Source organism: Bombina bombina, chromosome 3 (genome assembly GCF_027579735.1).
Source record: "Bombina bombina isolate aBomBom1 chromosome 3, aBomBom1.pri, whole genome shotgun sequence".
Taxonomy (NCBI): Eukaryota; Metazoa; Chordata; class Amphibia; order Anura; family Bombinatoridae; genus Bombina; species Bombina bombina.
Window position 1 is genome coordinate 643986959 of NC_069501.1, and position 23347 is coordinate 644010305.

Consider the following 23347-nt stretch of genomic DNA (forward strand, 5'->3'; position numbering starts at 1 on the left):
TAAGAGAGTTAATAAGAGAGTTACTGTAATAAAACAATGAAAAGAACTTAGTAGAATACAGTATATGGCAGTAACGGTATGACAAATCATACTGTAAGGTGTACCATATACCAATACTAACTATAGGAATCTTAACTACCGTAGCTAGGCTGATAGTAGAATACACATTATAAACCTATGAAGTACCCTAACAATAGTGAACACACTCACCTATGTACCCTGTTTTCTTTAAGTTAAAAAAAGTTAAAAAATTTAATTTCTTTAAAATAGCACCAAACTTTAAGGGTGCGGCTTATAATCAGGTGCGGCCTATACTCGGAACAATACGGTATATATTTTTTTTTTCTCTCCCTCAGCTCTGGACATAATTTGATAAAATCAAAAATAAACATAATAGATAAGTTAACCCATTCTAGGAACATTATCTCTCTGGTTAATTTTTGTTATTTTAAAAGGAAAATTCAGCAGACTTATATCTTGTCAGATTGAACTAAGTAGTAACTTACATAAACGGTATAAGGATAGAAACTTCTTTTGTCTCTTTTTGATTTATCGGATTGATGTATTGATATGAAATTAATATCTTATCTTATGTGTTTTCTTTTTAGAAGAATGTTATGCCATGAACTCTATGTTACTATGAAATTTAATGTTATGTCTGCTGATAATAAATAAAAGATGTAAAAAAAAAAAGCGTAAAAGTTTAAAAAAAATGTGGTTGGAGGGAGAGAAGAAAAAGCATAATTTCTTGTTACAGAAAAAAGTTGTCACTTCTGAAAGAATTAGGAGGGTTAAATGACATATATAAGAAGATAGAAACCGTGAAGAGCTTGGAAATGTAGTTTAATACAGTGGACCCTCAGTACGTTTAGAAATAGATACCTCATTCTCCCAAACCAAACCAAACATCTTATAAACAGAGGTGTCTCTTTTACAACCTCTACAGCCTTTTGAACTTGATGGGCCATAGCCAAGTCTTATCCTGATAAATCATAAACGGAGAGCAGTCTGTTACAGCAGAAATGTACAATAGGATATTTTTTAAGCTCCTCAAGAATCCTTCAAGTTATTCCTTTTTTCCCCTCAATGTTTCAGTCTTCCAGGTTTTGTATAAATAGACATTGTTTGTAAAAATATAAAAATGGGGCTGCAAAGCAAGTTATTGATGGAGAATACAGAGTGAGTTTGGGAAAGGATTATAGTTTTTGATGATGGTGGAAGGTATTGCAAAAAAAGACAGTTAAGTGGATAAGAAGTGATATTGTTGAAGCAACATGCAGAGGTCTTGATATTGCTGTGATCAGTCTTTACAAGGTTGCCTTGGAAATTCTTTGTTTCTATTTAAAACCTTTTGTATACTTGAGTCATATACTAATGCTTCTGGATTACCAACTTATATAGGTTTATATATAAATATAATATGTATATTTGTTTCATCAAACACATTTTGATTGCATTGAGCCACAGAAAATTGTAAGTAGATACCTGAAAGATTAGCTATGTATTCAGGACCTTGCATATTACACATTAATTAAACAATGGTATTGCCTCTATATTTGATTTGTGTTAGAGACAATACAAGGATATCTTATAGCACAAACAGGTTTTCCTTTAGTTCATGTGGAAGCCATATATTTTTCTCTTAATATCTTTTGTTTTGCATTGTGGTATACTGTTCTAGGTTATAGAAGTAGAAGATTAAGGTGCATCACTATGTGATTGTGAACCTACCCTGTCCAGTGTTTCATAAGCAAGTGTAAAAAAAAAAAGTTCTATGAAGTAGAAAAATCAGTAATTATATTCAGGTGTTTCATTTCACTTTGTCGCTACCATTATGTTGAAAAAGCTATTCTGATTTGTTAATATGTCCTATAACAGAACTATCTCACTCTTCTTGATGATGAAGACCATCGTTTAGAATATCTCAAAATCCAGGATGAGCAGCACTTGGTAATAGAGGGTAAATTCTGAAATCTTATTCAATATTTGTCATAATTTTTTTTTATATAAATTAGTTCATTTTGATGTACATATTTCGGAAAACTGTGGTTGATGACTTAAGTTGTAAATATCTGGATATAAAGTAGCAACCATTCCTTTTTCAATCACAGGTCTCTTTTCTGGTCATGTTTATGATTCTTTATGTATTTTATGGAGTATTTAATTTTCAGTTGGATTTTGTTTTAAGTAAATTAGTTTAACGTACCATGTAAATAATGCAGCAAACCTACCTTTTTATGTTTTATAAATATAATAGAAGTTAGATTTATTTATTTTTTCCTAAGGTTTTATTTCAACCCCTACTATGTACAGTTAGTTTGAACTCTCTTCTTGCTGTGATCAAATATATATGTTTTTAAAAAACATTCCCATGAGTATCATGGTTTTTTAAATGTTAAATTCTCCAAAATAGAAAGAACAGATGTCATTTTGGCAAATGTGGTGGTGGTGGTGTTATTATTATTATTATTAATAGCATCATCATCATAAATAATGATAATATTAATAATCTTTATAATATGTACTTTGTCTTCTTTCTTATAGTTCGCAACAAAGATATGAGCTGGCCCGAAGAGATGTCCTTTATAGCAAATAGCAGTAAAATAGATAGGCATAAAGGTAAGCCTACATTATTATTATAATGTTTTATTTCTGTAATATATTATATATTCTCTTTACAAACAATACAAATGCTTTTAGATAAGCATCAACTCTACTACAACCCTTTCATATAACATAATAAAGAAAACAATTGTGTTTTGGAGCAACTGGTCTGAGGTTAATTTATGTTATTTAATCAAGATCTATTTTGGTGTAAATTAGAATCAAGTGAATTTTAAAAAGATAACGCCAAAATGTATAGCATTTATAAAATTGCCAAAAATTAACTTTATTTAGACCTTACTGGGTTGGTTACATAAAGACAATATTTCAGGCTCGCCAGCCCTTAGTCATGACCGTTACAGACAAACCATTGTGGTTTTTTTTATAATTTATATAGTATGATATAATTGATATAGTATGTAATTTTATCAAATTTAAGATATGCTATATTTAATTGGTGAAGTAATTGTTTTCCAATTCCGGTCGTCAGGTCACACTAACATGCCAGATTTCCAGAATTACCTTTTTTAAAAAAATATTACTTTCATGATACGGATAGAACATGCAAATAAAAGAAAAACCTTTCCAATTTACTTTCATTATTAAAGGGACACTGAACCCAAATTTTTTCTTTCGTGATTCAGATAGAGCATGAAAAATTAAGCAATTTTCTAATTTACTCCTATTATCAAATTTTCTTCATTCTCTTGGTATCTTTATTTGAAATGCAAGAATGTAAGTTTAGATGCCGACCCATTTTTGGTGAATAACCTGGGTTGTTCTTGCTGATTGGTGGATAAATTCATCCACCAATTAAAAGTGCTGTCCAGAGTACTGAACCAAAAAAGAAAATTCGATACCTTCTTTTTCAAATTTAGATAGTGAACGAAGAAAAATTGATAATAGGAGTAAATTAGAATGTTGCTTAAAAGTGCATGTACTATCTAAATCACGAAAGAAAATTTTTGGGTTCAGTGTCCCTTTAAATTGTGGTCAGTCTTTTTATATGCAAACTTTCTGAGGCCCCAGGTCCTACTGAGCATGTGCAGTGTATACATATACTGTATGAGTTTGTGATTAGCTATTTGCAGTCACACAATGCTGGGGCACAGGGAAAGGGAGGGACATTTTGAAGTTTGTCAGAAAAAGTGTTATTGCATTGTGGGGGGGTTTCCATTATGTATTTGTTTATTAGACAATTATACTGTATTTAATGATACTTTTTGACATGATAGAAACCTTCAAATATGTGAAGGGACTTAATAAAATAGAAGCTGAAAGCATTTTTCACAAAAAATAAATGCCAGAACAAAGGGTCACAATCTATAGTTAGAGGGTAGCAGATTCAGGAGAAATTTGAGGAAGCATTTTTTTACAGAAAGGGTGGTGGATTCATGGAAAAAACTTCCATTTGAAAATAAATGCCAAAATAAAGGGTCACAATCTATAGTTAGAGGGTAGTAGATTAAGGAGAAATTTGAGGAAGCATTTTTTTACAGAAAGGGGGGTGGATTCATGGAAAAAACTTCAATTTGAGGTGGTAAACACAAAGACTGTAAAGGAATTAAAAAATGCCTGTGACATGCATAAGGCTATCCTAAGGAAAAAAGTAACATGTAATATGGGTAGACTTGATGGGCCTTTTTGGTTCTTATCTACTGTCAAATTCCATGTTTCTATGTTTCTATCCTTAAATAACCATAGTTACTGATGAGCTGATTATTTCACCTGAGCTCTAGTTCAGGTATCCTGAAATTCTTGCCATTTAGTGTGCCCTGATGACTGGACTTGAGAAACACTGGTGTAGGTTATGTATATACTTTATAATTCATATATGACATTGCTTAGTCTTTGCAAATATTTGGCGGTCTCTCAAAAATGAATGCCTTGGCTAGAAGAAAGTTCTTTCTTTCATGTAATTAGCAAGAGTCCATGAGCTAGTGACGTATGGGATATACATTCCTACCATGAGGGGCAAAGTTTCCCAAACCTCAAAATGCCTATAAATACACCCCTCACCACACCCACAAATCAGTTTTACAAACTTTACAAACTGAAGTAAGTTTGTGCTAGATTCTACGTTGATATGCGCTCCGCAGCAGGTTGGAGCCCGGTTTTCCTCTCAGCGTGCAGTGAATGTCAGAGGGATGTGAGGGAGAGTATTGCCTATTTGAATTCATTGATCTCCTTCTACGGGGTCTATTTCATAGGTTCTCTGTTATCGGTCGTAGAGATTCATCTCTTACCTCCCTTTTCAGATCGACGATATACTCTTATTTATAATACCATTACCTCTGCTGATTTTCGTTTCTACAACATGTAGATGAGTGTCCTGGGGGTAAGTAAGTCTTATTTTTCTGTGACACTCTAAGCTATGGATTGGGCACTTTTTTATAAAGTTCTAAATATATGTATTCAACATTTTATTTGCCTTGACTCAGGATTTTCACATTCCTTATTTCTAGACAGTCAGTTTCATATTTGGGATAATGCATATGAATAAATCAATTTTTTTATTACCTTTAAAATTTGACTTTTTCCCTGTGGGCTGTTAGGCTTGCGGGGGCTGAAAATGCTTCATTTTATTGCGTCATTCTTGGCGCTGACTTTTTCGGCGCAAAATGTTTTTTCTGTTTCCGGCGTCATACGTGTCGCCGGAAGTTGCGTCATTTTTGACGTTCTTTTGCGCCAAAAGTGTTGGCGTTCCGGATGTGGCGTCATTTTTGGCGCCAAAATCATTTAGGCGCCAAATAATGTGGGCGTCATTTTTGGCGCTAAAAAAATATGGGCGTCACTATTGTCTCCACATTATTTAAGTCTCGTTATTTATTGCTTCTGGTTGCTGGAAGCTTGTTCCACTGGCATTTTTTTCCCATTCCTGAAGACTGTCATTTAAGAATTTGATCAAATTTTGCTTTATATGTTGTTTTTTCTATTACATATTGCAAGATGTCCCACGTTGAAACTAGAGTCAGAGAGATACTTCTGGAAAAATCGCATGCCTGGGCTGGAGCTACCAAAAGCTAAGTGTATCTACTGTAAACTTATGGTATCCTGTTTCCTCCAGCTGTTGTTTGTACTGTTTGTCATGACAAACTTGTTTAATGCAGATAATATTTCCTTTAGTACTGTTACATTACCTGTATGCTGTTCCGTCAACATCTAATACTCAGAAGTGTTCCTGATAACATAAGAGATTTTGTTTCTAAATCCATTAAGAAGGCTATGTCTGTTATTCCTCCCTTCTAGTAAACGTAAAAAGTCTTTTAAAACTTCTCATTTTTCAGATGAGATTTTAAATGAACATCATCATTCTGATAATGGTTCTTCTGGTTCAGAGGATTCTGTCTCAGAGGTTTGATGCTGATAAATCTTCATATTTATTTAAAATGGAATTTATTCGTTCTTTACTTAAAGAAGTCCTAATTGCATTAGAAATTGAGGATTCTGGTCCTCTTGATACTAATTCTAAACGTTTAGATAAGGTTTTTAAATCTCCTGCAGTTATTCCAGAAGTTTTTCCTGTCCCTAATGCTATTTCTGAAGTAATTTCCAGGGAATGGAATAATTTGGGTAATTTATTTACTCCTTCTAAACGTTTTAAGCAATTATATCCTGTGCCATCTGACAGATTAGAGTTTTTGGACAAAATCCCTAAGGTTGATGGGGCTGTCTCTACTCTTGTTAAGCGTACTACTTTCCTACGGCAGATGGTACTTCCTTTAAGGATCCTTTAGATAGGAAAATTGAATCCTTTCTAAGAAAAGCTTACTTGGTGTTCAGGGTAATCTTCTTAGACCTGCTATATCTTTAGCGGATGTTGCTGCAGCTTCAACTTTTTGGTTAGAACGTTTAGCGCAACAAGTAACAGATCATAATTCTCATAGCATTATTATTCTTCTTCAACATGCTAATAATTTTATTTGTGATGCCATCTTTGATATCATTAGAGTTGATGTCAGGTATATGTCTCTAGCTATTTTAGCGTAGAAGAGCTTTATGGCTTAAAACTTGGAATGCTGATATGTCTTCTAGTCTACTCTGCTTTCCCTTTCTTTCCAGGGTAATAAATTGTTTGGGTTCTCAGTTGGATTCTATTATCTCAATGTTACTGGAGGGAAAGGAACTTTTTTTACCACAGGATTAAAAAATCTAAAGGTAAATTTAGGTCTAATAATCGTTTTTCGTTCCTTTTGTCACAACAAGGAACAAAAACCTGATCCTTCATCCTCAGGAGCGGTATCAGTTGGAAACCTTCTCCAGTCTGGAATAAATCCAAGCCTTTTAGAAAATCAAAAAGCCAGCTCCTAAGTCCACATGAAGGTGCGGCCCTCATTCCAGCTCAGCTGTAGGGGGCAGATTACGTTTTTTCAAAGAAATTTGGATCAATTCCGTTCACAATCTTTGGATTCAGAACATTGTTTCAGAAGGGTACAGAATTGGCTTCAAGATAAGGCCTCCTGCAAAGAGATTTTTTCTTTCCCTTGTCCCAGTAAACCCAGCGAAGGCTCAAGCATTTCTGAAATGTGTTTCAGATCTAGAGTTGGCTGGAGTAATTATGCCAGTTCCAGTCTTGGAACAGGGATTGGGGTTTTATTCAAATCTCTTCATTGTACCAAAGAAGGAGAATTACTTCAGACCAGTTCTGGATCTAAAAAATATTGAATCGTTATGTAAGGATACCAACATTCAAAATGGTAACTGTAAGGATTATCCTGCCTTTTGTTCAGCAAGGGCATTATATGTTTACAATAGATTTACAGGATGCATATCTGCATATTCCGATTCATCCAGATCACTATCAGTTTCTGAGATTCTCTTTCCTAGACAAGCATTACCAGTTTGTGGCTCTGCCGTTTGGCCTTAGCAACAGCTCCAAGAATTTTTACGAAGGTTCTCGGTACCCTTCTGTCTGTAATCAGAGAACAGTGGTATTGTGGTATTTCCTTATTTGGACGATATCTTGGTACTTGCTCAGTTCTCAAATTTAGCAGAATCTCATACGAATCGACTTGTGTTTTTTCTTCACATCATGGTTGGAGGATCAATTTACCAAAAAGTTCATTTATTCCTCAGACACAGGTAACCTTTTTAGGTTTCCAGATAGATTCAGTGTTACACAAAGATTATCTCAATTAATATCTTTAAAACCGATTGTACGACACTCTCTGACGTGGTGGACAGATCACCATCGTTTAGTTCAGGGGGCTTCTTATGTTCTTCCGACCTGGACTGTAATTTCAACAGATGCAAGTCTTACAGGTTGGGGAGCTGTGTGGGGGTCTCTGACAGCACAAGGGGTTTGGGAATCTCAGGAGGTGAGATTACCGATCAATATTTTGGAACTCCGTGCAATTTTTCAGAGCTCTTCAGTCATGGCCTCTTCTAAAGAGAGAATCGTTCATTTGTTTTTCAGACAGACAATGTCACAACTGTGGCATACATCAATCATCAAGGAGGGACTCACAGTCCTCTGGCTATGAAAGAAGTATCTCGAATTCTAGTATGGGCGGAATCCAGCTCCTGTATACTTTCTGCGGTTCATATTCCAGGTATAGACAATTGGGAAGCGGATTATCTCAGTCGCCAAACGTTACATCCGGACGAATGGTCTCTTCACCCAGAGGTATTTCTTCAGATTGTTCAAATGTGGGGACTATCCAGAAATAGATTTGATGGCCTCATCAATCTAAACCAAGAAACTTTCCCAGGTATCTGTCCAGATCCAGGGATCCTCAAGCGGGTAGCAGTGGATGCATTGGTCACCTTCCTTGGAAGTATCATCCTGCCTATATCTTTCCGCCTCTAGTTCTTCTTCCAAGAGTAATCTCCAGAATTCTGAAGGAATAGTCGTTTGTTCTGCTGGTAGCTCCAGCATGGCCTCACAGGTTTTGGTATGCGGATCTTGTCCGGATGGCCTCTTGCCAACCGTGTGACTCTTCGTTAAGGCCAGACCTTCTGTCGCTAGGTCCTTTTTTTCCATCAGATCTCAAATCCTTAATTTAAAGGTATGGAGATTGAACGCTTGATTCTTAGTCAAAGAGGTTTCTCTGACTCTGTGATTAATACTATGTTACAGGCTCGTAAATCTGTATCTAGGGAGATATATTATAGAGTCTGGAAGACTTTAATTTCTTGGTGTCTTCATTTTTTCCTGGCATTCTTTTAGAATTCCCGAGAATTTTACAGTTTCTTCAGGATGGTTTGGATAAAGGTTTGTCTGCAAGTTCATTGAAAGGACAAATCTCTGCTCTTTCTGTTCTTTTTCACAGAAAGATTGCTAATCTTCCTGATATTCATTGTTTTGTACAAGCTTTGGTTCGTATAAAACCTGTCATTAAGTCAATTTCTCCTCCTTTGGAGTTTGAATTTGGTTCTGGGCGCTCTTCAAGCTCCTCCGTTTGAACCTATGCATTCACTGGACATTAAATTACTTTCTTGGAAAGTTTTGTTTCCTTTTGGCCATCTCTTCTGCCTAGAAGAGTTTCTGAATTATCTGCTCTTTCTTGTGAGTCTCCTTTTCTGATTTTTCATCCAGGATAAGGCGGTGTTGCGAACTTGTTTTAAATTTTTACCTAAGGTTGTGAATTCCAACAGCATTAGTAGAGAAATTGTGGTTCCTTCATTGTGTCCTAATCCTAAGAATTCTAAGGAGAGATCATTGCATTCTTTGGATGTAGTTAGAGCTTTGAAATATTATGTTGAAGCTACTAAGAATTTCCGAAAGACTTCTAGTCTATTTGTTATCTTTTCCGGGTTCTAGGAAAGGTCAGAAGGCCTCTGCCATTTCTTTGGCATCTTGGTTGAAATCTTTAATTCATCATGCTTATGTCGAGTCGGGTAAAACTCCGCCTCAAAGGATTACAGCTCATTCTACTAGGTCAGTTTCTACTTCCTGGGCGTTTAGGAATGAAGCTTCGGTTGATCAGATTTGCAAAGCAGCAACTTGGTCTTCTTTGCATACTTTTTCTAAATTCTACCATTTTGATGTGTTTTCTTCTTCTGAAGCTGTCTTTGGTAGAAAAGTACTTCAGGCAGCTGTTTCAGTTTGATTCTTCTGCTTATAATTTCAGTTTTTTTTCATTATAAGATTTAAACTTTATTTTTGGGTGTGGATTTTTTTCAGCGGAATTGGCTGTCTTTATTTTATCCCTCCCTCTCTAGTGACTCTTGCGTGGAAGATCCACATCTTGGGTAGTCATTATCCCATACGTCACTAGCTCATGGACTCTTGCTAATTACATGAAAGAAAACATAATTTATGTAAGAACTTACCTGATAAATTCATTTCTTTAATATTAGCAAGAGTCTATGAGGCCCACCCTTTTTGTGGTGGTTATGATTTTTTTGTATAAAGCACAATTATTCCAATTCCTTATTTTTTTTATGCTTTCGCACTTTTGTCTTATCACCCCACTTCTTGGCTATGCGTTAAACTGATTTGTGGGTGTGGTGAGGGGTGTATTTTTAGGCATTTTGAGGTTTGGGAAACTTTGCCCCTCCTGGTAGGAATGTATATCCCATACGTCACTAGCTCATGGACTCTTGCTAATATGAAAGAAATGAATTTATCAGGTAAGTTCTTACATAAATTATGTTTTTTTGTATAATTTATATAGTATGATATAATTGTTATAGTATGTAATTTTATCAAATTTAAGATATGCTATATTTAAATTGGTGAACGTAATTGTTTTCCAATTCCGGTCGTCGGGTCACACTAACATGCCAGATTTCCAGGATTACCTTTTTAAAAAAAATATTACTTTCATGATACGGATAGAACATGCAAATAAAAGAAAAACCTTTCCAATTTACTTTCATTATTAAAGGGACACTGAACCCAAATTTTTTTCTTTCGTGATTCAGATAGAGCATGAAAAATTAAGCAACTTTCTAATTTACTCCTATTATCAAATTTCTCTCATTCTCTTTGTATCTTTATTTGAAATGCAAGAATGTAAGTTTAGATGCCGACCCCATTTTTGGTGAATAACCTGGGTTGTTCTTGCTGATTGGTGGATAAATTCATCCACCAATTAAAAGTGCTGTCCAGAGTACTGAACCAAAAAAGAAAATTCGATACCTTCTTTTTCAAATTTAGATAGTGAACGAAGAAAATTTGATAATAGGAGTAAATTAGAATGTTGCTTAAAAGTGCATGCTCTATCTAAATCACGAAAGAAAAATTTTGGGTTCAGTGTCCTTTTAAATTGCGGTCAGTCTTTTTATATGCAAACTTTCTGAGGCCCCAGGTCCTACTGAGGCATGTGCAGTGTATACATATCCTGTATGAGTTTGTGATTAGCTATTTTGCAGTCACACAATGCTGGGGCACAGGGAAAGGGAGGGACATTTTGAAAGTTTGCCAGAAAAAGTGTTATTGCATTGTGGGGGGTTTTCCATTATGTATTTGTTTATTACACAATTATACTGTATTTAATGATACTTTTTGACATGATAGAAACATTCAAATATGTGAAGGGACTTAATAAAATAGAAGCTGAAAGCATTTTTCACAAAAAATAAATGCCAAAACAAAGGGTCACAAGCTATAGTTAGAGGGTAGCAGATTCAGGAGAAATTTGAGGAAGCATTTTTTTTTTTACAGAAAGGGTGGTGGATTCATGAAAAAAACTTCCATTTGAGGTGGTAAACACAAAGACTGTAAAGGAATTAAAAAATCCCTGGGACATGCATAAGGCTATCCTAAGGAAAACGTAACATGTAATATGGGTAGACTTGATGGGCCTTTTTGGTTCTTATCTACCGTCAAATTCCATGTTTCTATGTTTCTATCCTTAAATAACCATAGTTACTGATGAGCTGATTATTTCACCTGAGCTCTAGTTCAGGTATCCTGAAATTCTGGCCATTTAGTGTGCCCTGATGACTGGACTTGAGAAACACTGGTGTAGGTTATGTATATACTTTATAATTCAAATATAACATTGCTTACTCTTTGCAAATATTTGGCGGTCCCTCAAAAATGAATGCCTGGGCTTGAAGAAAGTTCTTTTTAGCAGTTACCAAGAAGTCAGTAGTAACTTTACACGAGCTTCAGGCATTAATATTAATAGTGAGACCCTCCCTTCATATTATAGTCATCTTACATATTTTTCAAAACTCTGAGCTTCTGGGTAAGAGTAGCAGAAGTAAAAAATTATCACAAAACCATGTGGAAAACGTCTTGTAGATAGTAATGACTTTTCTGTATAGAACATAAAATACAACACATGGACATGTCAATCAAGTGTATGAAAACATTTAAATTTATTGATAGTTTTCACAATGCAGATTATTTTACTACACATGCTTAAAAGATAAGCATAGTATATTGAAACATCATGTAGGTATTAAGTGCATGGATTTTATGTAAAGATACTGAATACCCATGCTAGGAAACAGTTTTGTTAGCTGACTATTTAGTTTGAAGCTGATCTCTATAACAGCTGTCAGATGGTAACCAACAAATTGTCATTAAATACCTGTATGACTTTGCGGTATACTTATATTTATGATTAAAGGGACTCTAAACCCAATTTCTTTATTTTAGGATTCAGATAGAGCATTCAATTTTAAGTAACTTTCTAATTTACTCTGATTATCAATTGTTCTTCATTCTCTTGCTATCTTTATTTGAAAAAGCAGGAATATAAGCTAAGGAGCCGTCCCATTTTTGGTTCAGACACTGGATAGTGCTTGCTCATTGGTGGCTACATTTAGCCAACAATCAGCAAGCAAAACCCAGGTGCTGAACTAAAAATGGGCCGGATCCTAAGCTTACAATTTTTGCTTTTCAAATAATGATAGATAGCAAGAGAGCGAAGAAAAATCATTAATAGGCGGAAATTAGATTATAGGAGAATATTAGAAAGTTGCTTAAAATTGTATTCTCTATCTAAATCTTGAAAGAAAAAGTTTGGGTTTAATTAATAAAACTAAGTCTAGAGGAGAAGTGTGCGCAGAGCTACTAAACCAAACTCTTAGGGCCCTAAAAGATCCTCTAACAATTAGGCAAAAGGAGTATAATCAAAGAAAAATGCTTAGGAGCGCTAAAAAGCTAAAGGTTCTAAGGAACAAGGAAAGAGGAAAACATTGTATATACAACACAGGCTAGTAAAATCAATGTTTATGTAAATATGCTTGATTCAAAACATATAAGCAGATGTAGTAAATGTTACAAATTTATAATTGTATAATTGTTACTAAATATATGCAACAATATGATAAATAACCAGGACGTCTCCGATTAGATGCAAAAATGTAATAATATAATATGAAATTGCCACCACTAAAAAAATAAAAATAAGATAGGAAACTGGTAGAAAAAAAGTGTTTTGCAAAACGTATTAGCACCTTAAAAATACAGTCAGTTCAAATCCAAATAATCGTGACTTGTAAGTCTGTAATCCAAATCACAGTGATGTAGACAATGAAAGTCCTTACGTGTAAGTTATAACCAAATACCTGACATTGAGACGTTATAGTTCAGGAACCGCAGCTATGTGTGTATGCTGTTTGGCATCCGCGTATACCTTTTCAGCCGTTATTACCACACGTCACTGGTCTCTCAGCTGCTCCGGTCCTATTGGGCAGTCTCAATTTTCAAACACTCCAGGGGGGTTTTTCGGTCAGGTATCGGAACTAGTGTCCTGCTCTTAGTGCAACGGCACGCTGGATACTCACAGCATATATTCTTTTGTGAACTTGAATAAAAATTCAGATGTTTCTTCTGGCACTCACCAGTCCACGGGTATAGAGCAAGCAGATTTTCAGTATATTAAACTGTGATAAATAGGCAATATAATGCCTAAAAGCCCAATGTGAACTCCGTTGTCCCACAGAGGGATAAGCACAATTGCAAATATTATTGACTGCATAAAGAAATGAAATCAAATCATCAACCGGTTTCTCCCTACATGAGGGCTTTTTCAAAAAATTAATATTGCCTATTTAATTACAGTTTAATATACTTAAATCTGCTTGCTCTATACCCGTGGACTGGTGAAACATCTGAATTTTTATTCAAGTTCACAAAGAATATATGCTGTGAGTATCCAGCGTGCAGTTGCACTAAGAGCAGGACACTAGGTTCCGATACCTGACCGAAAAAAAAACCCTGGGAGTGTTTGAAAATTGAGGACTGCCCAATAGGACCGGAGCAGCTGAGAGACCAGTGACCTGTGGTATAACGGCTGAAAAGGTATACACGGATGCCAAACAGCATACACACATAGCTGCGGTTCCTGAACTATAAAGTCCTCAATGTCAGGTATTTGGTTATAACTTACATGTAAGGACTTTCATTTTCTACATCACTGTGATTTGGATTACAGATTTACAAGTCACGATTATTTGGATTTGAACTGACTGTATTTTTAAGGTGCTAATACGTTTTACAAAACACTTTTTTTCTACCAGTTCCTATCTTATTTTTATTTTTTTAGTGGTGGCAATTTCATATTATATTATTACATTTTTGCATCTAATCGGAGAAGTCCGGTTTTTTAACACATTGTTGCATATATTTAGTAACACTTATAGATTTGTAACATTTACTACATCTGCTTATATGTTTTGAATCAAGCCTATTTACATAAACATTGATTTTACTAGCCTGTGTTGTATATACGATTTTTTCCTCTTTCCTTGTTCCTTAGAACCTTTAGCTTTTTAGAGCTCCTAAGCATTTTTCTTTGTTTAATTAATAAAACAGTGTTAATTAATATTTGGTAATTTAATCTGTTAATCACCCAGGTTAAAAGCTTGTCCATAGTCATGTTTTGGCCTAGACATAGATTTTAATAGGGTTATTTTTACTCCTAGCATTGACATCCTCTCCTGAGAATCCTACTACCTGTTTCTAATCATTCACTAGTGAAAGCCTAGGGAAGTGAGTACGACATTATAAGGCAAAGGGATGTTTCAACCAAAAAATACGGTCCCTACTGTCAAGTTTAGTGATTAGAGCAGTATTAGATGAAGAAGAATTTCAGCTTCTTAAAATCCTTCAAGCAAAATCAAAATCTGTGTAATACTATTGCAAAATCCCGGTACTCTGAGATAATAAAGACCTGTCCAAACAGACTTACTGCTGCAATAAAAGTAAAAAGCGCATCTTTTAAGTATTATTGTGTGTACAAACCTATCCAACAACAGTACTGACTGTTTCCCCCCTTTATTTTTACAAACAAGGGTCCATTAGTTTTCTGCCTAAAGACTGTTGGTTACACAACAGATGTGACACTATTTGTCTTGAAGAATGTATTAAATTGACACAATTAGCATTATTGTATAGCTACGAAAACATACGTGACTTGTTTATTAAATACCATTTTATGTTTTAGTTCCAACTGAAAAGGGAGCAACAGGGCTGAGCAATTTGGGGAACACATGCTTTATGAATTCAAGTATTCAGTGTGTCAGTAACACACAGCCACTAACACAGTATTTCATCTCAGGAAGGCATCTGTATGAGCTCAACAGGTAATCAATTTCTACTGAGCAATTTGCCAATAGGTAATGTATTGGTAGTCCCTAATGCAGAACATGCAGTGACCTGAGATGTCATCGCAGAGAATGCAGCATGTCTGCAGAAAGAACACATGTAGGAACTGTTAGCGCTTTTGTTTTTCAGCACTGCTCCATATTAGTCTGTTCTCTGGCTGCACTGTATAAGTTTTCCTTAACACAGTGCAGTCAGAAGGAAGCACTGTTTGTAGAGAAAAGTCAAATACGGAGCAGCTCTGCAAAATGGCAGCACATTGATTGATGATGGGCTCCAAGGGATTTTTTCAACTCCCCTAGCCTTTCCTAGTCTGCAAAGCTTTGATTTCTAAATGTAAGACGTTCTTTTGAGCATTGCAGCTTTTTTATTACTACATTTTTACCTTATAATTACGTGGTTAGGCCAAGAGCAAATTAAACAAATTTATTTGAGACATTTAAAAAAATTAACTATTTCTTTTTTTTCTTTGCAGCTAACTTGTAATGTAATTTTCAACTGCTGTAATATATTCTAAAACATTGCTTTATTATCCAGTTAATCAACACATTAAATTGAGCTGGTGCATTAGTGGAACTGCCTAATTTAAAATGTAATTTAATTTCAAAATGACAAGCAGAAAAAAAAAAAATCACAGAAAGTGAAAAAAGTTCTGCCTCTGGGTTGATAGTTTATATCAATATAATATGATCTCGTTATTTATGGAAAACACCATATATTTTTTGTATTTTAGAACAAATCCTATAGGAATGAAAGGACATATGGCAAAATGTTATGGTGATTTGGTTCAAGAACTTTGGAGTGGTACTCAAAAGAATGTGGCACCTCTTAAGTTAAGAGTAAGATATGCAGAAATTTTTTTTCCATCTATTGTTACCAAGATATAATTTCAGCAGACTGCCATACAATTCGATGAAGTATAGATTTTGATATGTTACTTTAAAATTTTTAAATTTCTAATTGAATGTGAGTATTTCATTTTCTGTCTGTCTGTTGTGAAATATTTTTTTAATTGTTCACCTTTACATCATCATTTTTAGCAAAATGTATCTGTTGAATAATGTATATGTTTTATGCTGGACCTATATGTATTTAATAGTTGCTAGCTACTTACGACATTATATGGTTTAATTTGTATTCATATTTAATGATCTTTTGACTTTAGACAAAGCAAATATGCATGTGAAATAATGTTTAACCCTTTCAGTTCTAACAACGGCTCTGAGCCGTCCCAGAGTTTCCCACTCAGGTGCTAACGACGACTCAGAGCCGTCGCTAGCACTCTCCCACCTTGAGGGAGATCTGTGGACTCCCACCCGCTCCTACCCCGGCGATCGGGGCTGTATAGTGACAGGCATCACCGGGGCTTCACGTTATGCGCCGTGACGTCACACGCAATAACGTGATGACGTCACCACACAACTTTATTTAAATATAACAATGTTAAGTATAGGAAAGGGGGCATGCTGTTTAGAAGCCTGTATTTTAGGCATCTAAGCAGCTACAGACCCCCAAGACCCACCGTTGGAAAGGTAATCACCTAACATTTCCAACAGTGTATTGGGGATCTGTGGGGGGGGAAATTATTAAAAAAAAATTAAAAAAACCTTTAAACAGCTTAGCACTCAGGGTTAAAGCATAATAAACGCAATTTTTTTTCTTTCATGATTCAGATAGAACATGCAATTTTAAGCAACTTTATAATTTACTCCTATTATCAATTTTTCTTCATTCTCTAGGTATCTTTATTTGAAAAGCAGGAATGAAAGCTTAGGAGCCTACCCATTTTAGGTTCAGCACCTGGGTAGTGCTTGCTTGATTGGTGGCTAAATGTAGCCACCAATCAGCAAGCGCTATCCAGGGTCCTGAACCAAAATTGGTCCGGCTTCTAAGCTTACATTCCTCTTTTTTTCAAATCAAGATAGCAAAAGAACGAAGAAAAATTAATAAAAGGAGTAAATTAGAAAGTTGCTTAAAATTGCATGCTCTATCAGAATCATGAAAGAAAAAAATGTGGGTTTAGTATCTCTTAAAAATAAAATATAATATAGAGCTGTTTTTTTTTTTTTTCTCACAAACTTTTATCTGGTGCTTGTAGATGTGGCAACCCTAATTGGCTTAGTAATGCTCACTGTATTTAGCAATCTAGGCCTTACAGAGGCAATCCTCATGGAATTAATTAAGGAAAGTGACTGAGCCTTAGAGTAGTCCATGTAAACTATTTCCCATAGAAAGTAAGAAGGCTTTCTGGAAAGCAGCATCTTACCGATAATTGTAAGATTTAACATTGCAATACTTGTGCTTAAAAGGACAGTGTACTCAGTGATCTCCACAGAAAATGTTGCCAGCCGGGTGGCATTATGAAGTAGTCGGGTGGGGTCAGTGTAATATTTTAACATTTTTAATATTAGCACATTTTAGCTTTATATTGGCTAAAATGTTAACTGATGGCCAGTAAAATCTGCCGGGTGGTACTGCACACTTGTTCCCCTTTAATGTGTTCCCAATGCTCCACTTTACCTGCTGGAGTGTATTAAATTGTTTCCACTTAGCTCATTTACCTTTATCTTATCATTTGAAATTGTTACTTTTGCCTGCTGAAACAGCTACCTTTACTAAAAATATGATTATGTTTGTATGCTCTGTTTAAAGCCATGTAGACAGGCGATAGCAGTGTAGTGGGAGTGTTAAAGATATATTTTTATATTTGAAATAGCTGGTTTACTCATTGAACTCCCTCAGCCTTAATTAGTATTTCAATACCTAACTATTAGACCATGTGAACAGAAAGAGATATGATGACTAGGTCTGCTCTTTCTGCAGGGTCAGCCCATTTAAATGGTCATATCCTTGAGAACAATAGGTGATGGGTTTAATTAGCAAAAACAGCTATTTTAAATGCAAAAATAATCAAGAAGGTACAATTTCCCATACATTTAATAAAATGCAATAAGTATAGCAATTCATTTTGAGCACATTAACAGGCAAAACATTTTTCAGTACAATGTCCGTTTTAAATTGTTTGAAGCAAATGATTTCAGAAAAGTCTATTTTCTAGAATATCTGTAGCTTTGTAATTAAACCATAGTTTAGTAAGTTTGTCTTGTATTGCAAGATGTCATAAATAGACAGATCAGCAGGTTTTGTAGAAATAAAAGGCATACTGAATACAAGGAGAGCTGTAATAAACACATTCTATGAACACTCTTATCCTTTTTTTTTTTTGCAGACACCGTTGAACATAATTTAAATAAAATACTAAGTAAAATTTCTGATTCTACCTTTTTTTTTTCTAAATTCAGCGCTGTACACATAATGCAACGTTCCTATCTTAAAAGAAATTAGTGTAATGCTTTGTTTTATGGTTCCAGTGCAGAGAGTCTTAGTGCATGTAATGTTCTCCTTTAATTTGCTAGTAAGAGGAAAAAAAAGCTCATTATTATTATTTTATCATTAGATCATTATTTACATGTTCTTGGTCTTTTTACAGTGGACAATAGCAAAATATGCACCACGGTTTAATGGTTTTCAGCAACAGGACTCTCAAGAGCTGCTAGCATTTCTATTAGATGGCCTTCATGAGGATCTGAACCGCGTTCATGATAAACCATATGTTGAACTTAAGGACAGCGATGGCCGACCAGACTGGGAAGTTGCTGCAGAAGTAGGTTTTCTAGGTGAAATAGTCTTAGTTGGGTGAGAGAGTGTTTACATGTTACTGTATGTAGGTGCTATTGTTGGTGAAGGGGTGTGACACCACCAATTACTATGGCTGGATGGTTTTGTACTTGTTTAACTACTACTATTACATTACATTATATCTATAGAACATCCTTTCTCTTGTGTTACTTCTACCTAATGATATACAGAGCTGCAAGTATTTTTATTTGTGTATATGAATTAGCTGGTTTTGTGTTTTTAAACCACAGCCTATTAAAATTGGTTGAGCTTGCAGGTAATATCAGATCTCATTATGTTATCACTTTGTGTATACACACTTGCTTACTTATCTTATATTTGTCTGTAAACCAAAGCTCAATACTTAATTTTCCATTCTTCGCTCTAAGCTAACATGTTATTACTTAACTATCCTGCACCCCTCTGGGAGTGTAATTTCGTCTGGCTGTGTTTACTTATGCTTGTCAGTAGCCTAGACATCAGTATAGGCTGGGTTATCACAGGCTTAATCAGCTATTTCAAATGCTGAAATAAGGGTAAAGGAGCTAGTTGTAAACAATTGGGTCATTGAGAATGATTTAGTTCTAGATTGCAAGTGGAGCGATAATTTATCGCGCTCCCGCAAATGGGCAAATTTTCCCGTTTGCGGACGCACAATAAATAACCAGCTATTACAAGTGGCTGCTTCTTGCTACTGCAAGCTCGCGGTAACAATTAGTGCTCAGAAAATTGGCCCAAAATGTCAATATAGTAATCTTTATTCAAAAATAAAAATGGTAGCATCTTTATTTTTTAATAAAGTAACTGTAAAAAGCAGTTATAAGGGGCTAAAAGTGGTGACTGAGGGGTGTTAGAAAAAAACGGCACTGAAAAGTGCTTTTATATAGCGTTTTATGGGAACTGTGGGTTCCCTGTAAACCCAGAGGCAGAACATTTTTTCACTTTCTGCGATGAGATAAATATTTAAAGTTTTATAATATAGTGCAGTTGAAAATTGCATTGCAAATTAGGTGCATTGCTCATACGAACGTCTTACATTCAGAAAAAAACAGCTTTGAAGACTGTGAAAGGCTAGGGGACGGACTTGAAACAATCTCTGAGAGACAGTCACTTAATGCCCTACTGCTTCGCAGCGCTACTGCAAATTTGACTGTTCACTTTAAACAGCACTTTGCTCTGTATGAACTGTGGTAAGGAAAACTTACACAGTGCAGCCAGAGAACAGCTCTGTTTGAAGAGAACAGCCTAATGTGGAGCAGCAAAGAAAAGTTAAATGAACATGCATCCTGTTCTTTCTGCAGACATGCTGTATTTTCTGCGATGACATCTCAGATCACTGTATGTTCTGCCTTGGGGCCTGTAAATATATATGAACATATACATCTATATTTGTTTGCTGGTATGAGAACGAGGCATTCCATTGTTGCCTAAGGAAGCATGCTCTCATGAGTACAATGCTTCCGTGCAATGGGAACGCAAGATCGCATTTGCATTGCACCTCACATTTGCATGGTGCTGGTATTACTCAGTTGCACAAACGTCCCTTTAAGCTTTACTATTTATTCATTTATTTAATTAATTAATACATCTACCAGTGGTTAATAGATCATTGGGATCTACAGTCTACTCGATGAATCTCATGCTTACTGGTCCATTATCCCCTTGTTCCTTTTTATTCCAGAGAGTAGTCATTGTCTCTAAGCAGCATGATTTCATAATAATAGACAGTAACTCCCTTTATAACATTATTTTTAATATTTATCTTACTATTAAAATGACGTTTGAGAATTAATTATGATACTAATTATTGTGTACTTCAACGGGACTTATCATTTTTAGGAATGTTCATTCGTTTTTAATAGCGACAATATACTATGCTATAATAGAGGCACAATATATTGCAAAGTACAACCTGTAATGTATTTTTGTCTTTATCTATGTACTTATTTTGCTTTTGTATACCTACTATTCACTTTTTATGTGAAGCTAACTAGCAATTTGTGCTTCTATTCTCGTTTCTTTTCTTAATATAGTGGTTTCAATATTCTCTAGATTACTCATATGAGATTGAAAGTGTTTCTTTTTAATTATTGGTTATGTATGGTTATAAATCCATATGCAATTTTTCCCTCCCTGGGTTGTAGTCTTCACATGTGTTCAATTACACAATTTCTATACTTAGAAGTGACATATAACAATAATGAAAGAATCATTGTAAAATATATTAGATATAAAGCCATTATTACCTTGTTTCAATGTTGCAGTCATTTGTGGTAACGGAGGTGTTTAATTAGAGTCACACAGAATATCATTGTATGCAAAAAAATGTTTACTAGCGCTCCCTGTAGAAATGCCTACAAAGGCTTTTTAAGCAGAAGGACAAAACTAAATAGACTGGGGAAAAAAACATTGGTTGCAAGAATGCAACCTCTACAAGCATCCATTCATTATTGTACGTGTAGGCTTTTAAATGGGCCTCAGTATTTTGCATACATGTTTCTGTATTTACTGACAAAGCTTTCTTTTCTTTATGTATTTTTTCAGGCATGGGATAATCATTTGAGGCGAAACAAGTCAATCGTTGTGGATTTGTTTCATGGGCAGTTACGGTCTCAAGTAAAATGCAAAACATGTGGACATACAAGTGTTCGATTTGATCCATTCAACTTCCTGTCACTGCCTCTCCCCATGGACAGTTACATGCACTTGGAAATAACAGGTTGGTATCAACACAGCTAGCAATATTATGAGGTTTCTATATTTCATGGACAAAATGTGTGGTTTGCAAACACCTACAAGAATATTTCTGCTGACATATATGTGCCACACAACCGTTGCACTTAAAGGGGCAGAAAACCCCAACATTTTCTTTCAGGATTTGGATAGAACATCCAATTTTAAACAACTTTCCAATTTACTTCCATTATCAAATTTTCTTCTTTCTTGTTATCCTTTGCTGAAGGAACAGCATTGCACAACTGGCAGCAAGATGAGCACATCTAGTCAGGCAATCACAAAAGACAAATGTGTGCAGGCACGAACTAGCAGCTGCTCCCACTAGTGTAGAAAATGTGCGTATTCTTTTTCAACAAGGGATACCAAGAGAACAAAGCACATTTGAAAATAGAAGTGTCTTAAAATGACATGCTCTATCAGAATCATGCAAGTTTAATTTTGACTTTCCTATCCCTTTAAAGGACAGTCAAGTCAAAATTAAACTTTCATGATTCAGATAGGGCATGGAATTTAAACAACTTTCCAATTTACTTTTACCATCAAATTTACTTTGTTCTCTTGGTATTCCTTGTTAAAAGCTAAACCTAGGTAGGCTCATAAACTGATTTCAAAGTCGTTGAACGCCACCTCTTATCTCAATGCATTTTGACAATTTTTCATAGTTAGTGCTAGTTCATGTGTGTTATATAAATAACATTTTATTCACTCCTGTGGAGTTATTTATAATTCAGCACTGATTGGCCAAAACGCACATCTGTCAAAAGAACTGAGATAAGGGGCAGTCTGCAGAGGCTTAGATACAAGGTAATCACAAAGGTAAAATGTATATTAATATAACTGTGCTGGTTATGCAAAACTGGGGAATGGTTAATAAAGGGATTATTTATCTTTTTAAACTATAAAAATTTTCAAGCAGACTGTTTCTTTAAAGGGACATACACACCTTGTAATTGCTAAAGTTTTCTGTAGGCTTGCATTAAATTGATATTTCAACCAAGTGTTATAGCTTGCTGAATACATTATCACATAGTTTGCTTTAAGTGATTTTCATTTTCCAAACTCCCCCCCACCACTTGCCTTATTTAAGGAAGCCAATGTGGACTTGTTACTAGAAGGACAAAGCAAGCCACTGTCATTTTGTTAAAAAAAAAACTAACAACAAAAAAAAAACAATTTGCATTACCTTATGTAACTGACCCTACTGAGGCCAATTAGGGATAGTTATGTAGCAGGGTTAGTCTAGAATTGGTAATCCCACATTTTAAGAGTTAAATTACAGGAAAGGGGAGGGGGAATTAATTGTGAAAGCGTATATAAGGCGTTCATGTTACACGTTTAAAGCATTTTAGATCCTTTTAAAATGAGAGTAATTGATTTTAAATCCAATACACTGGTACTATGGATTGATCCCATTTGTAACCAATAAAGGGCTAGATTACGAGTGGCACGCTAACAGTTATGTGTGAGCGAAAAGGGGTTTATCACTGCTGTTTCCACTTGTATTACAAGTTGAAAGTTAACGCGTGGTAAGAGATTAAAGGGGTATGAAACCCACATTTTAAGGAGCCTGCCCATTTTTGTTTCAGAAACTGGGTAGTGCTTGCTGATTGGTGGCTACATTTATTAACATTCTAAGTTTGGCTATTAGATAATAGGAGTAAATTCGAAAGTTGCTTAAAATTGCATGCACTATCTGAATCATGAAAGAAAAAAATGTGGGTTTCATGTCCCTTTAACCTCTTACAAGTGCTGCTAGTAAAGCTCTGCATCTTGGAGCTGAAGTATTCTTGTACCCTCCGAAAAAAGAAGTAGTGCACTCTC

General features: G+C 35.1%; 1 protein-coding gene across 2 annotated transcripts in view; it reads left to right on the top strand.

Annotated features, from left to right (window-relative positions):
* Positions 1–23347, top strand: part of USP32 (ubiquitin specific peptidase 32) — a 653327-nt gene that overhangs the window by 543278 nt on the left and 86702 nt on the right. For both annotated transcript variants that reach the window (XM_053707352.1, XM_053707353.1), the window contains exons 18-23: positions 1879–1960; positions 2545–2619; positions 14955–15093; positions 15846–15951; positions 18603–18776; positions 21335–21509. In XM_053707352.1, coding sequence (XP_053563327.1) covers positions 1879–1960; positions 2545–2619; positions 14955–15093; positions 15846–15951; positions 18603–18776; positions 21335–21509 — 751 coding nt within the window. The remainder of the gene's footprint in view (positions 1–1878; positions 1961–2544; positions 2620–14954; positions 15094–15845; positions 15952–18602; positions 18777–21334; positions 21510–23347) is intronic.